Source organism: Nilaparvata lugens, chromosome 5, assembly GCF_014356525.2.
Source record: "Nilaparvata lugens isolate BPH chromosome 5, ASM1435652v1, whole genome shotgun sequence".
NCBI classification, from domain to species: domain Eukaryota; kingdom Metazoa; phylum Arthropoda; class Insecta; order Hemiptera; family Delphacidae; genus Nilaparvata; species Nilaparvata lugens.
Window position 1 is genome coordinate 8,911,965 of NC_052508.1, and position 14,314 is coordinate 8,926,278.

A 14,314-nucleotide genomic window follows, 5' to 3' on the forward strand; every position below is an offset into this window, starting at 1 on the left:
GTATGGCAAAAAAGCGTCCACACGAACATTCAATGCTCGCCCGAGGCGCCTTTGAGCACGCCAAAATACCGACAGGGTTCCGGTTCGCCCACTTGTCTCGGCGAACAGTGTCCAGACGTGCGAATGCAAGCCCATACACGTATGTTCACCCGAGGCAAACGTACGTGTGTACACCGTTAAAGCCGTGTCCACACTGAACAAATGTTTGACAATCATGTTTGTTGAAAAAGTTTGGGCAAATTTTATTATGTTTGACAAACAATGTTTGCCCGTGGCCAGTGTGAACGCGTCACCAAACAAAATATTTGTAAGTGGGAAGAACAGGTTCTATTTTTTACAACTGTCAACACTGAAAATGTTTGGAAAAACAGTAATTTTTTGTTTGACAAACAATGATTCTCCAATATTTTTAAAATGTTTGTCTCTGAGCTCCTCAACAAACATGTTTGCCGAACATGTATGTCGAACATTCGTTCAGTGTGCACATGGCTTTATCCTTGTTGTCTTTGAAATTTTGTGTAGTATCAAAGTTTTGTGTTGGTGACCTTGTTGTCTTTGAGAAATGGCTTTTGTTGGTCGGGAGTAACTTGCGGAAAGATCCACCTCGCCTGAATATATCAGTTGAGCCGTCAATGGGCCTTACGAATGTCATATATCAGCTGGGACCGACAATTTAACGTGCCTATCCGATAACACGGGAGTGATCTGGCAAAACTCTTTGGTGATAAGTGGGTTTGAACCCGGGATCTTTAGGCAAGATCTACAGATCAATACAGAAAACTGTATCAAGGGATGCTGTCGGTGGTTAAGTAGAATCTCCTTTAAGCTGTAGGCTCCTCTCAAATCTACTCTAATATATCTCTGACGTTGTTCAGTGGTAGAGTGGACATTCTGTGTAAACCTCGCCTTGGCATGATATAAAGAAGTCATTTTATTCTTAATAAAATGTTTTTTGAAGAATATTGTGGAAAGTTTTCATGATTGAGAACACCCATTGTATTCTCAATTACAAAACATATATGAATAGAAATTAAATACTAAATAACACCTTATTGTCTATTCCTCTTTATTCGTGAAATTATTGTTATTTTCAAATATTTTCTACTACTTTTGTTTGCAGGAAACGAATGTGCTTGGCTTCTACTCTCCCTGTTGCAGTCAAAAACGTGTCCTGCCCATGAGACGCTGTACGAATTGCTCGATTTGCAACTGTCACATTTCGACGAGTTGATCGATATTGCTCTCGCGTCTCTTATGAAATTGATTGCTAAAGTAAGTAATCAACAATGAATTTTTTTCATTTTTTGAGAGCTATATGCTATCAGCCATATACTATTCATTAGTTGAGATAATATGTTCACTATTGTGACATCAGGTTTGTATAACTGGTTCTGATGTGTTTATAGGTTATCAAGGAGCTAGGCGCTAATCTACCCTTGAAACTGGTTGAAACCCTTCTAAAACCCCATTCACCGCTGCTCCAACTGCGTTTCAACCCTTCCTCAATGGTTCACACTGAGATAGTAGCTGTCTACCACAGTCTACTCAATTTGAAAAATATACCTCTGCTCAAAGAAGTCTACAGGTAAATCCAATCTGTCTATATTTTTGTGTATCATCATCTTTATCATACAAAATCTATACTTTTATAGAGGAAGGATTTAGCTTTAACATTTACTGGATATGAAATATAGAGTGTTTCAAAAAGAATGGCCCAATTTTAAACAGTTTTAGTGTTTAAACAAATTTTAAACAGTTTTAGTGTTTTTAAACAAATTTTAAACAGTTTTAGTGTTGAACAGTTTTAAATGGTGAAATGGTGCACACAAACCAATTTTATATCAAATTACTCATCGAAGTATCGAGTTTATGATGATGTATAATAAGTGTTCTAAGTGCCCTTCTTTTGAGGCTCGGACATCTATACTCTGTCCAATTTCGCATGAGCTCTGAAGGATTAGGCCGACCCTCGCTCTCCCACGCGCAGGCACACACGCCTGTCCTACCTGCGCCATTGATATGCTATGTATACTACGTAGTATACAGGTAGACAGACCGTCCCTTTACCCACACACACAGAAGGAGACTGCGCTTGTGTGTGCGAGTAGTAGGAGGGTCGGCCTAATCCTTAAGAGCTCTTGCGAAATTGGATAGATAGATAGATAGATAGGCTGCCTTTATTTTAACCCTGGAGGGCGAAGTTAGGGCGCAGCCGGCCCTCTCTCCCACTCAACCCTCCTGTACAATTCTGATGTATCTACATCACAACATAAGGAAATAATATTTCGAATAGAATAATAAGTAATATGATTAAAAAAAATATATAAATCAATATTTGAAAAAAACAGACGTATAGAGTATAGACGGTAGCCAAATTCAAATTTACCCAGACTGTTCGCAAGATGTCTTCTCGGGCTGCTGTAGCTACTGCATCAGTTATCCTAGTTTTTAGCTCCTCAATATCAAGTGCTGAAGGAGGAACAACGTTAAAGATCGTGTTTACGTTCCTCCCTTAGCACTTGATATTGAGGAGCTAAAAACCAGGATAACCGCTACAGTCCGAGAAGACATCTTGCAAACAGTCTGCGATGAATTTGGCTTCCGTCTAGATGTCGTCCGAGCCTCAAAAGGAGGGCACATAGAACACTTATAATACATCATCATAAACTCAATACTTCTGTGTGTAATTTGATGTGAAATTGGTTTGTGTGCACCATTTTTTATAATAAATATAACTGTTTAAAATTGTGTCATTCTTTTTGAAACACCCGGTACATGTTTGAAGCATCATCACGTCTGAACTACTGAACAGATTAACAACTTGAAATTTTGCATATTGATTCCTAATTTACCGAGGATGTTTGTAGAACTATTTTAAATTATTAAAATTTCAGTAGGTCAAGTTTTCAATTTGTCAAGTTTCTAATCAGACCCTTGCGGAGCACCTGCTAGTTTAGTATAATTGGACCTTGAAAATTGGAGCTTGAAATTTGGAACCATACCATGGGATATCTTCTTATACTACTTTTCTTTATTATTCTCTTCATTATTGACGACAAGCAGGAAACCCGTAGGCTACTCTGCACAGGTCTATTTTAAAACTTGACAAACTGAAAGCTTGAGGTAATGAAATCTTGAAGAATTGAAAATAGGCCTATAACCATCCTCGGTTAATTAAGAATCGATTTGTAAAATTTCAAGTTAATCAGTCCAGTAGTTGAGACGTGATGATGCGTCAAACATAATTTTCCTATCCCGTACGTGTATAAGCCAGTTCTATCCTTTATTATAGTATAGATTTAGTTATATTTTTTTTTACAAATTTTGTAATGAATGCCTGAAATATGTACTGACTGGGGTATGTTTGTTGCAGGAATGTATTGGGTGACCTGGAAGTGGCGTATAGAGTACTGGTTGGAGAACTAGAACCGTTACACGCGGGCGACAACCCGCATGCCGAAACAAAATACAACAACAATGATGCCCACTTTGTAGTGTTAGTACATTTCAAGGCTCTGGCTGATATAGGTGTGTATAAAATTTACATTATTAAATTCAACTTTCTTGTACAAATCTGTAAGTTACATAACATTTAGGCCGGTTTCCGAGCTCGGGATTCAGTAGAGTTCCAAACTCTAAACATCTGGAGTCTAGCCCTAGCCTATCAAGTCAAAATATCACAATATTAGAATGAAAAAACAGGCACAAGCCCAAAACTTATTCTCTTCCTGGAGTTAGGGCTGGTTCCCGAGCTCGGGATTTAGCTAAGTTCTAGCATAGAGAAACAATAGCGTGAGTAGATATCCCATGGTATAGGGGGTTTATGTCGCAACTTTTACTGTTATCCCAAGCCGATTATTGTTGATTTTTACTGTTTTGACCGGGTAAGAGTGTATGAACGGCACAATATGAGAGACTACCAGCGTCATAAAGCTTCACGGGAAAGAACTACGTGGGCTATCGGCTTGAGATAACAGTAAAAGTTGCGACATAAACGCCCTATGCCATGGGATATCTACTTATGCTATTGTTTCTCTATGGTTCTAGACTTTGAACAGCTGGAGTCATAAATTGGCTTTCCGAAACGGGGCGTAGTCGCAGTTTTTATGAGAATCTTTATTTTCTCATTTCTATAATTGGAAACGTTTTTCCTTGACGAAATGAAACATTCCTAAATAATTCAGAATAGCTTAAATTGTACACTTTTTTCTCTTTTTTTATTTTGTGTTCAATTTTCCACTTTTTCGACTACGCCCTGTTTAGGAAAGCAAATCTTCTTACTCCAGCTGTGTAAAGTCTAGAACTTAGCTAAATCCCGAGCTCGGAAACCGGCCCTAAATGTTTCAAGTGCAGGCCTATTGTATGTTATCAATAAAATTTGATGTGTATTTGATCTGGTTCTCATTAGAGACAGAGCTAGGAGTGCTGATACTCGTTGTGAGATACAAGGCTATGGAACCCGTCAGACTCACCTTATCACTATGCCAAGATGCCGTTTAGCAAGGACTCAGAGGTGTTATCCTTTCATTGCCTTCAAAATGTTTAATAAGCTGCCAGAGTGGGTCAAGGATAGTGGAAGTGATAGACAATTCCCGAGCAGTTTTGAAATCTCTCTTGGTGGAGCATCCATTCTATGGCCTAAGTGAATTTCTTGATAGTGAGATGACATTTTGAAACTTTTTTGTGACATGTTTTATAAACCCTTGACACAGTCTATCCAGCAGTGCTGGTCAATGACTTAGAATAAAACTAAAACTAAAACTTACCCACATGTCTATTTATTGAACAAAAGCGTGTTAAATTTAATCATGATTAAATTCCTCGATAACCAATCACAGAAGTTTTCAAAAGAAGGCTAGGTTGGCTTTAATCGGGATTAAAAGTGAACAAACTTTTGTGCAACCGGGTGTAAGTATTTGATCTCATGTTCATATTTTGCTTTGTTTTTTTATAGCCAATGCAAGCAACTCGATTATTGGAATGTGGGTCCTGCAGCCAAGTATAGTCGATTTATTAGCTGTTCGACTGATGCCGAAGAAACTTTCAAAACTGCCACCTGATCTACAGTATGCTCTGCTCTACATGCTTTATTCACATTGTTCCAAGTAAGTTTACCCAAAATATTCCAATTTTTTCTCTCAATTCATTTTTATTCCATATGCAAATCAATTGTTTTCCAGACGAACTCGAATTATCGAGATCATCAGAATGACTTGAAATTATAAATTTCTGAAAAGTTATGAAGGTGATATTGTGGTAGCTGTTGTGATCTATACTGATCAAAAGTACAGTGTGATTGCAAAAGGACTTTACAACTTCGAAAGCACATGCATATTCATTGATAAATCAAATTAAATCGTTTATTGCACAAAAATATATACAGAATACAACAAAAAGGAAATTGACAACTTTGTGCTTCACGTCGGCAAAAGAAAACTTGTACGCCGACGTGGAGTCTTAATATATCTTATTCACTTGTACATTAATATATAAAATAATCATAAAATATTATAATATAGGCTTACAATAATCAACATTCAACCAACTCAATATTCCATTCTAAGAAATAACAATAATTAAATATATACATAAAGCTGAATTTTAAATTCATACAACATTAATCAATATCAAACCAAATCATTAATTGAATAAAAATAATTTTCTTTCACCCAGGTATGGAGTTCTTTTATTTTAGGCTTCTTATCAACCATCCTCTTGGAACTTTATTATAGAGCTTATTTCTCAAATATGAAATACTTCTACGGGATAGGGTGCTGTCAAATCTTTCAATTATGATTAAGTTTTAAGCGACGTTTCTAGTTACTCTTTGAAAATTTTTCATATTTTTTAAAATATATGAAAAGATATTACTTACAGAATTGAGAAAGGTGTCATTTTGTTACAAATCACTTCAAGTTTAAGGTGTGGGTGTTATTTTAGTTCGATGTGACAGCCGTTGGTAATGCGACATACATCCCACCGATAATCGATTTCTTGTCACACTCGTACCAGCATATCAGGCGTAACTTGAGCAACCGCAGCGATATGAATGTGATACGATTCCGGAGGTCATTAAAAGATTGCCTGGTAGAGGCGGAACATAATCCTTATTCCTAATGAAACCCCACAGGAAGAAATGCATCTGTGTTAAATCCGGTGAGCGAGGTGGCCATGCAATTGGCACTGCACGGCCAATCCAGCGAAGTTGAAAGCGAATGTCAAGAAAATCCCAAACTTATCCGTGGAAATGAGCTGGTGCACTGTCATGCTGAACAAGTGTTCTTCTTGTTGGGAGTTTCTAGACATTCGCTTTCAACTTCGCTGAATTGGTCTTGCAGGGCCAATTGCATGGTCACCTTGCTCACAAGATTTAACACAGATGGATTTGAATGAAAAAGACTAAGAAATTGTCAAAAACCACTGATTTATTGAAATTTGTCAGAGATTGACAATGGTGTAATAACCGAAACCGGTCTTTCTAAGTATCATGCATAAAGCCGTCCAAATATACCTGCTCTTTACTTTAGTTTTGTTTTACCAGGGATTGATAGTGGTGTAACAACTGAAACTGGCATCTTGATTTTCAATGAATGTGTGGTTTGAAAATATATCATAGTCTTTTTATTCAGTTGAAATTGTGGTTTCATGCGTATTTGGCATGCCTGTTTGAGCCAGAGCTCAGCTAGTGAAGATCAATAGAATACAAACAATAGTCTTGTATATCTTGAGGTGCGTACAGATCTACGCGCCGCGAACATGAGCAATTCTCTTTTAATCAGCTGATGCCAAGCTTTTTATATCTGTATCTTACCGTTTCTGTAAAAATACAGATATAATCAGCTGATTAAAAGTGAATTGCTCATGTTCGCGGCGCGTATATCTGTACGCACCTTTAGTCATACAAAGTGTTCAAAACAAGTAAGCTATCTAACCTGGGGTTGCACTAAGCTAGGCCAATAAATCTTGAATTGGTTGATTCGAGTTATTGTCATGTTTTTAATAATATTGTGTTTGTTTTCAAGGCATAATCACTTCATCTCGAGCAGTGGCCTATTGTCAGCCGTGAAAGGTCGTCCCAGTGTGAGCGACATATTCGGGACAGCACTCGGCTTCGATGTCTCCCATAACTCACCCATGAGTGGTCACCTGTCTGTCATACTGGGCCTTCTGGCTAACATCATTGTTGAGGTAACCTATGTAACTATGTGTAATCTTATCTAAATTTGGGAAAGGAATAGCACAAGGTTACCTTATTTTTTCTCTCCCTATCATTTGATGATCTATGAATCAAGAAAGAATAAATCAACAATGGTATGTCGTACCATAGAGAAACAATAGCGTAAGTAGATATCCCATGGTATAGGGGGCGTTTATGTTGCAACTTTTACTGTTGAATCAAGTCGATTATTGTCGATTTTACTGTTTTGTTGGGGTAAGAGTGTACTAACGGCACAATGTGAGAGACTACCTGCGTCATGGGACAGAACTATGTGAACTATCGGCTTGAGATAACAGTAAAAGTTGCGACATAAACTCCCTATACCATGGGATATCTATTTATGCTATTGTTTCTCTATGGTCGTACTGAATCATCAGCCCTATGTATCAGTAGCCCTAATGAAGTACGTTATTGTTTACTAGCAGGTAACCCGTGCTTCGCAATGGTCTATTTTTAAACTTGACAAACTGAAAACTTGACGTAATGATATCTAGAAGAATAGATCTATAACCATCCTCGGTTAAGCAAGAATCTATTTATGCAAAATTTCAAGTTAATCTGTCCAGTAGTTCAGACGTGATGATGCGTCAAACATAATTTTCCTATACTTTACACCTGTATACGTGTATAATCCAGCTCTTTCCTTTATTATAGTATAGAAGATGATAGATGGGTGGATGATCATTGTTATTTTACTGAAAGATAGAATAAGTTGAGTAGTTTCCCTTTCAGAGGGAGTTTTGACAACCCACAAAACTCATTTTTCATTTGAAGATATAACGAAAAGGTGCATATGGCATTTTTTTGCTCAGCTTGCCAAAATACCCCTCATTCCAATATTAAAATTTTTGACTGACTGTACAGTGAGTCAGTCATTCAGGGCTCGAATAATTTTGGAATTTTAATTAAATAAAAATGGAAGAGAATAATTTATTTATGTAAATATCAACACCTTCATTCAAAGACATATTAACTGCATGCGTTTTCATATTGCCGATACATCATTGATGAAACTGTAGACGTTTATTTAGCACTGTATCAAAAAACTGTTCTAGCTGAAAAATTAATAATCCATGCCACGTGTAGGCCTAAACAGTGCATCAGGAAAACGAAGTTTCAAAATTTATTATGTTTTTTCTAAACATATGTTTTTGAGATAATTTCTTTGATGCAGCTGTTTCACATTCACCATATTATTATACAGAGTTTGTGAAAATGAAAATATTTATTAATTATCAAAACAATACTATTATTATATTTATCAATATTATCAAAACAATATTATTGAGGTTAAGTGGTATCAGGTAGAAAGCAATAATAGAAACAGATGTTTCTTTTTAATTTTGACAATATGATTTTTTCATGAAATCGTATGTACCATTAATGAAATTTGAACATTAATCCTAAAATATCTAGAAGGAAAATTGAAAATTTGGGCTTCCAGGTGCACGAGATTGATATTTTCAGAATCTCTTTGCAAAATTTGGAGATCTAAATCATTCCCGTTTTTCCGGTATGCAATCCACAAGTTGACATGTTTCAATGCGAACAAACGAACAAACAAACACAACCCTACTCTCTCTTGTTATATAGATAAATAAAATATAAACAATATATTATCTATCCAAAGTTTTTTTTCAGTGACATTTGCTGCTTTCTCAGTTATCTGTATCTGTATTTCTGCTCTCTTAATTTTTGTGATTTCATTAACCTTTTTCTAAATGATTGATTGTGATACTGTATGTCAATAAAGAAATTTCTATTTTGTAGGAAACGAGTTTTGAGTGCAAGCAACTAGTCTTGGGATGGACGTGCGAGCTGTTGAGGGCTGCCAAGGCGTATATGGCAACACTGTCGGCTACCAGCGAACTGCAGCAACTGGCCGACGCGTTGCTTAGCAACGGCGGTGTTGCCAGCTCGTGCCAGCCAACCATTGCGCAGCTAGCCTGCGCATGTCTCGAACAGCTTGTCGCGCCGCAAATGAATTTGGAAGGTACGCGCCTAATATCAGTCAATTGTTCACCTTGAAAGAAACTTCAGAGTTCTCCATATCATAACTGAACTCAATATAACATCTGGAGGTACAGTCCGAGTCCTGTAGCTTTTTCTATCAGCGGAGGGCCTCTAGACTACAATACTACCCGTTCAAAGACATTGAACATCTTTGAAAATGTATCTTTCCATAAGCAACAGATGCTCTTTTGTGTTTTTTCAAAAGCAATATGTTGCTTTCGAAAAAGATACACAAGGAGCTTTAATGTTTCTTCCACATAAGCAACAGATGCTCTTTTGTATCTTCTCAAAAGCTACGTGTTGCATCCGACAAGATACACAAGGAGCTCTATTGTTTCTTCCACATAAGCAACAGATGCTCTTTTGTGTCACCTCAAAAGCAACGTGTTGCATCCGAAAAGATACACAAGGAGCGTTAATGTTTCTTCCACATAAGCAACAGATGCTCTTTTGAGTCTTCTTTAAAGCAACGTGTTGCATCCGAAAAGATACACAAGGAGATTTAATGTATCCTCCATAAGGAACAGATACTCTTTTTTATCTTCTCAAAAGCAACGTGCTGTATCCGAAAAGATACACAAGGAGCTTTTTGGAGTTAGGCCTACGTCCTTTTAGCACAACACAACCTTTCAGCTGACATTCGTTCAACTTGCTCTTTCTCTTTCCATTGTTGGTGATACATTGCAACTCTCTCATTCATGAAGAATCTCTGTGTGTAGGGAGCTTCCTCCATCTAGGGAACTAGGGTATCTGAAGCCTGATGTTTTTGGAAAGCCGTGAATATTACACCGCGAACCGTCCCTTGCCCAAATGCCGTTTCAAAGTCACGGAGGCAAAGCTACGGGACGCGTACTGTACTGCCAACCTAACAAGGTGACAACACCTAAGTCACCTAACTTCTTGATCCTCAAATTACTACTTATAAATAACACACGGTTTCAATGTTATATACAACGACAATTATTGCAGTCAATTATTTAAGTAAGTACTTTTGTTTTTTTACCGACTGGAGTACTTAAGAACGTCAAACGCCTATTTTCAAGCAACTATCTAAAACTATCATCTTCATACAGAACCTTGAAAAATTATACAGAACTTGGTTTGGTATGATATCGGGGCACCGAGCTTCGCTCGTTATTCATTTATTGACTTTTGATAAACCGAACACAATTGTTTAAAATGATTGGGGAAGTACTAACAGGCACAGCCCAAAATTGTTTCTTTCCCGAATTTTGATTTTTACACTATAAATAGTCCAGAAAGTAGGTTATGTTCCATACACTTGAATTCAGGTTCAATTTTCTGGTCAAACATTTGAAAACAAAAAAATTATAATTTAGATTATATACAAACCAAATTGAATAACAAAATAACACTCACTAATCACTTGAAATTGTCAAATAATGATCAACTTTGAAAATTATGATATACTCTAGTTTAGGAGGATTATCATGTCATGTTAACAAATTAGATCATGTTGATCAAATCGATTAAATTGTCTAGCTAGATAAAATTTCTCGCTGATTGATTATGATTACACAGCTGGAAATAATTTTGTCTCTCTCCCACACAGGCACACGCATCTTCTGTTATCGAGAGACGACGAAATTATCATCTGTTTTCCAAGGATGAATTATCCTTTTAATGTCGTTCAGCGAGTTTTCCAAAGAATGAGACCTAGTGCAATCGAATCTTTATATCATAAACCTACTATGTTCCAAATTTCGTGAAAATCGTTAGAGCCGTTTTCGAGATCCGTAAAACATAAATAACCAGATATAAAAATAACCAGATATATAAATACAGAAATTGCTCGCTTAATATAATAGGATAGAAACTCCTATCTCTTGTAGTAAAAATAAAATACTACATAGGCTATAAATAGTAATACTAATAAATAATAAATACTAATACTCTTGTAGTATTCAATCTCGATTAATCATGGTATTCAAAATAAAGGCAATTTCACAAAAAAATATGCGCTGAAGTTAACTTCAATACGACTGATCTCATAACATTAGACAACTCTAGTTTTCCTATATTCTATGTATTAAATTGAGCATTTTGTCATGTCCTAAATTAAGGTTATAATAACACAAGAAGGTGCTCACGAAATATTCTGAACCTTACGTTCCAACATATTGTATTTTATTTCGATTTTCAAGTGTTTTTCATTTTGGTTTTCAGAGTGATAGATTGATGGCGATACTAGAAGTATGCATGCTGCAAATTAGTAGCACCGATGAGGTAGTGAGTGCCCGCTTTTGCCAGCTGATGATGAGACTGCCTTGGACGTTTGTCATTTCCGGAATGCAGGTGGCACTAACTGTGAGTAGTTTCATTCAAGGTCTATAAAAACCAGGTCCAGACACCTGTGTTCCTTATGGAGCGGCCATTTTGTACGGTTTTTATGGCGGTATATTTGAAAATCCAATCTGATTCAATTTGCTCGTAACAAGATCATGCATTATGCTTTTCAAAAACAATATTCTGGTTCAGATAATATGTAAATTCAGGTTTTCGAATTTTAAATAATGAAATTTCAATAATAGATGGTTCAATAATTTATTTATGTATTATTGAAAATTGTTCTTATTCTTGTAACAAGTTATGACTGATAAGGCATTGGGAGAAGAGGCTAACCTCAAAAACATTTTGAAGTTTCCAATCAATTAAATCTTAGAATCAACAATTCAGTTTCTAGTATTTTCGCCACACTGCACAGAAAGCAGCTGTTTTCCAGTCCATACGTAGATCTGAAAGACCTTGTTTGCAGACGACTCTCGTCTGACGTGAAAAACAGGCTTCTTTTCTGGCCTAGGCCGGAAAGGGTACTCTTTCCAGCCGCTTGGAAGTCCGTAGTTAATAAGTCATCCACTAGATCGGGCGAGTGTCCACTTTCTTCATCTGAAGTCGCCATGATTTCAGTTCGAATTTCAAATCAAACTAATTCATCATTCGCTTCGCAACCATTTTTATTCAATTATTTATTGTTGATTAGCGCATTCCGAATTTTCAAAAATGCTCGAAGATGACGACGCCCGTATTTTGTCAGCAATACCTGTAGTGTGGCGAAAAATATCGTTCGCACCACTACAATGTTTTCAAAATGTTTCACAAAAATGTTTTTCTGGCTCTCAATCTATTCTAGTCCTCGGCCTACGGCCTCGGACTTGAAAACCGATTTCGAGCCGGAAAAATCTCATTTTCTGCTCTAGATGCGGAATATACAATTTCCTAAACACTTAATTCCGTCGGAGGATTTTCTAACAATTCCAATTACTAAAAACACATCATGTTAAGTTCAATCTACAATGATAACAGCAGAAAATAAATTTGAATACTGGTGAACTAGAACCCCATAAAATGGCGATTTTGCAATGCATCACGGGATTGTGTCATGACCTGTATCTATAGACCTTGGTTTCATTCCAGTTCATCAAAAATACTTGCTAAATTCGTACTATAGTGAGGTCCACGTTATAATAACAGTGGAGAAAGATAGCAGAACTAAGTTGCCGATCTTCTGTCTTGTCAATGCCTTCTATAGACGGTAGCTGAGGTTTATTGATGTAATATTAACTGTTCATTCTCGTTTAAAATAATCAATTATATTTTATTAAGCAAGAAATTATATTTTTAAATAATTTCATAATGAATTTTCATAATTAAGATGAAATATATTGTTAATTATCATTTATACATTGTAGAAAGACGATCTGGCAACAGAGCAAAGCGAGAAAGAGATAGCGCTATCCGCTTTGTTGAATGATAGACAAGGATAGCAATACCATTACTGATCAAACACTGCCATTATAACGTCGACCTCACTAAATTCAATGAGCACATTTACATCTGTGGATTTTACAATGTGATACTCTATTCCATTTCAATTCTCTATCTGATCTATTCAATTCTAAGTTCTCAGTATTCAATTCTCTTGTTTCGCTTGTTTCTAATTTGTTCATAATGTACTTGTATTGTAATGAATGTTGCATTTTAAATTCCTAATTTATATATTTTATGGACTCAAAATTGGACAATAATCATCTAGTGTAAACATAACCTATGTTTGGAAAATTTCTATCTAAATTTGGGAAAGGAACAGTTTTCTGCTTTAAGCCTGTTGTTCCTTCCCCAATCATTCATAGTTGAGAATGATATTTCAATTCATTTATTTTCAATTTCATTTATTTATTCAATCAGTCAGAATTGTACAACTTACAGAAAAGTACCACAGGCTAACTTACGCCCAAAACGGTTCCAATTCTAATTTTTACAACAGTCCAAATGTAGCTAGCCATTTATATTGTAAGTATCAATGCATAAATAAATAAATAAATTTTTGTTGTAGAAACACAAGAGCCCTTGCTGGAAGCGAACGGCTGCTGAACGATCGCATTTGACGCGCGGCACCAACGGAGAAATGCAAACTCAGCAATTCAAACAGTTCATGGCGTTTCTACTGCAAGGACACAATCAATCGTGAGTCCATTTTTATATTTCGCAAAATATATTATATCAATATCAATCAATAATTTTATTCAAATCAACAAAATATGCATAAAAGAAATCACAATCAAAAATAAATTTCTAATAAAATACAAAAACAGGCTTCATGGTGGGGTCTGCTGAAAAGAAAGAAAGGAGGAAAAATACCTAGCCAACTATGGTTTCCCATGTAATAGGCAGGTAGAGGGTATAAAAGTAAGGAATGAAGGGTGAAGAGGAGAAGAAAATGGAAGTATTGGAGAAGAAAGTGAGAAAAAAGAGAAAAAAAATGTGCAAAAATTGTAAGCGACTCCACTTTCAACAAATGTATCTAAAAGAATTTATTACAGTATATGAATAAATTACACCAATCTATTATATCTTCAACAAAATCTATGGTATCATATATATTATAATAAAGAAAAGAACTGGCTTATCACAGACGTGATGATGCGTCATTCGTGAATTTCCTATACCGTAAGTGTATAAGCCAGTTCTTTCCTTCATTATATTATACAAAGTGGTGCAGAGGAAACGCATGTTTTTCTAACCGCTAGTACTCGGTGACGGAAGGGGGTATTGCCCTTGAAC

The 14,314-nt window shown here is 36.1% G+C and overlaps 1 protein-coding gene across 1 annotated transcript in view; it reads left to right on the forward strand.

Moving 5' to 3' along the window:
* LOC111045691 (serine/threonine-protein kinase SMG1-like) overlaps window positions 1-14,314 on the forward strand; it is a 164,521-nt gene that overhangs the window by 16,350 nt on the left and 133,857 nt on the right. Inside the window, exons 9-16 of the mRNA XM_039429368.1 lie at window positions 1,121-1,272; window positions 1,407-1,585; window positions 3,374-3,528; window positions 4,955-5,105; window positions 7,023-7,188; window positions 8,990-9,229; window positions 11,420-11,560; window positions 13,587-13,717. Coding sequence (XP_039285302.1) covers window positions 1,121-1,272; window positions 1,407-1,585; window positions 3,374-3,528; window positions 4,955-5,105; window positions 7,023-7,188; window positions 8,990-9,229; window positions 11,420-11,560; window positions 13,587-13,717 — 1,315 coding nt within the window. The remainder of the gene's footprint in view (window positions 1-1,120; window positions 1,273-1,406; window positions 1,586-3,373; window positions 3,529-4,954; window positions 5,106-7,022; window positions 7,189-8,989; window positions 9,230-11,419; window positions 11,561-13,586; window positions 13,718-14,314) is intronic.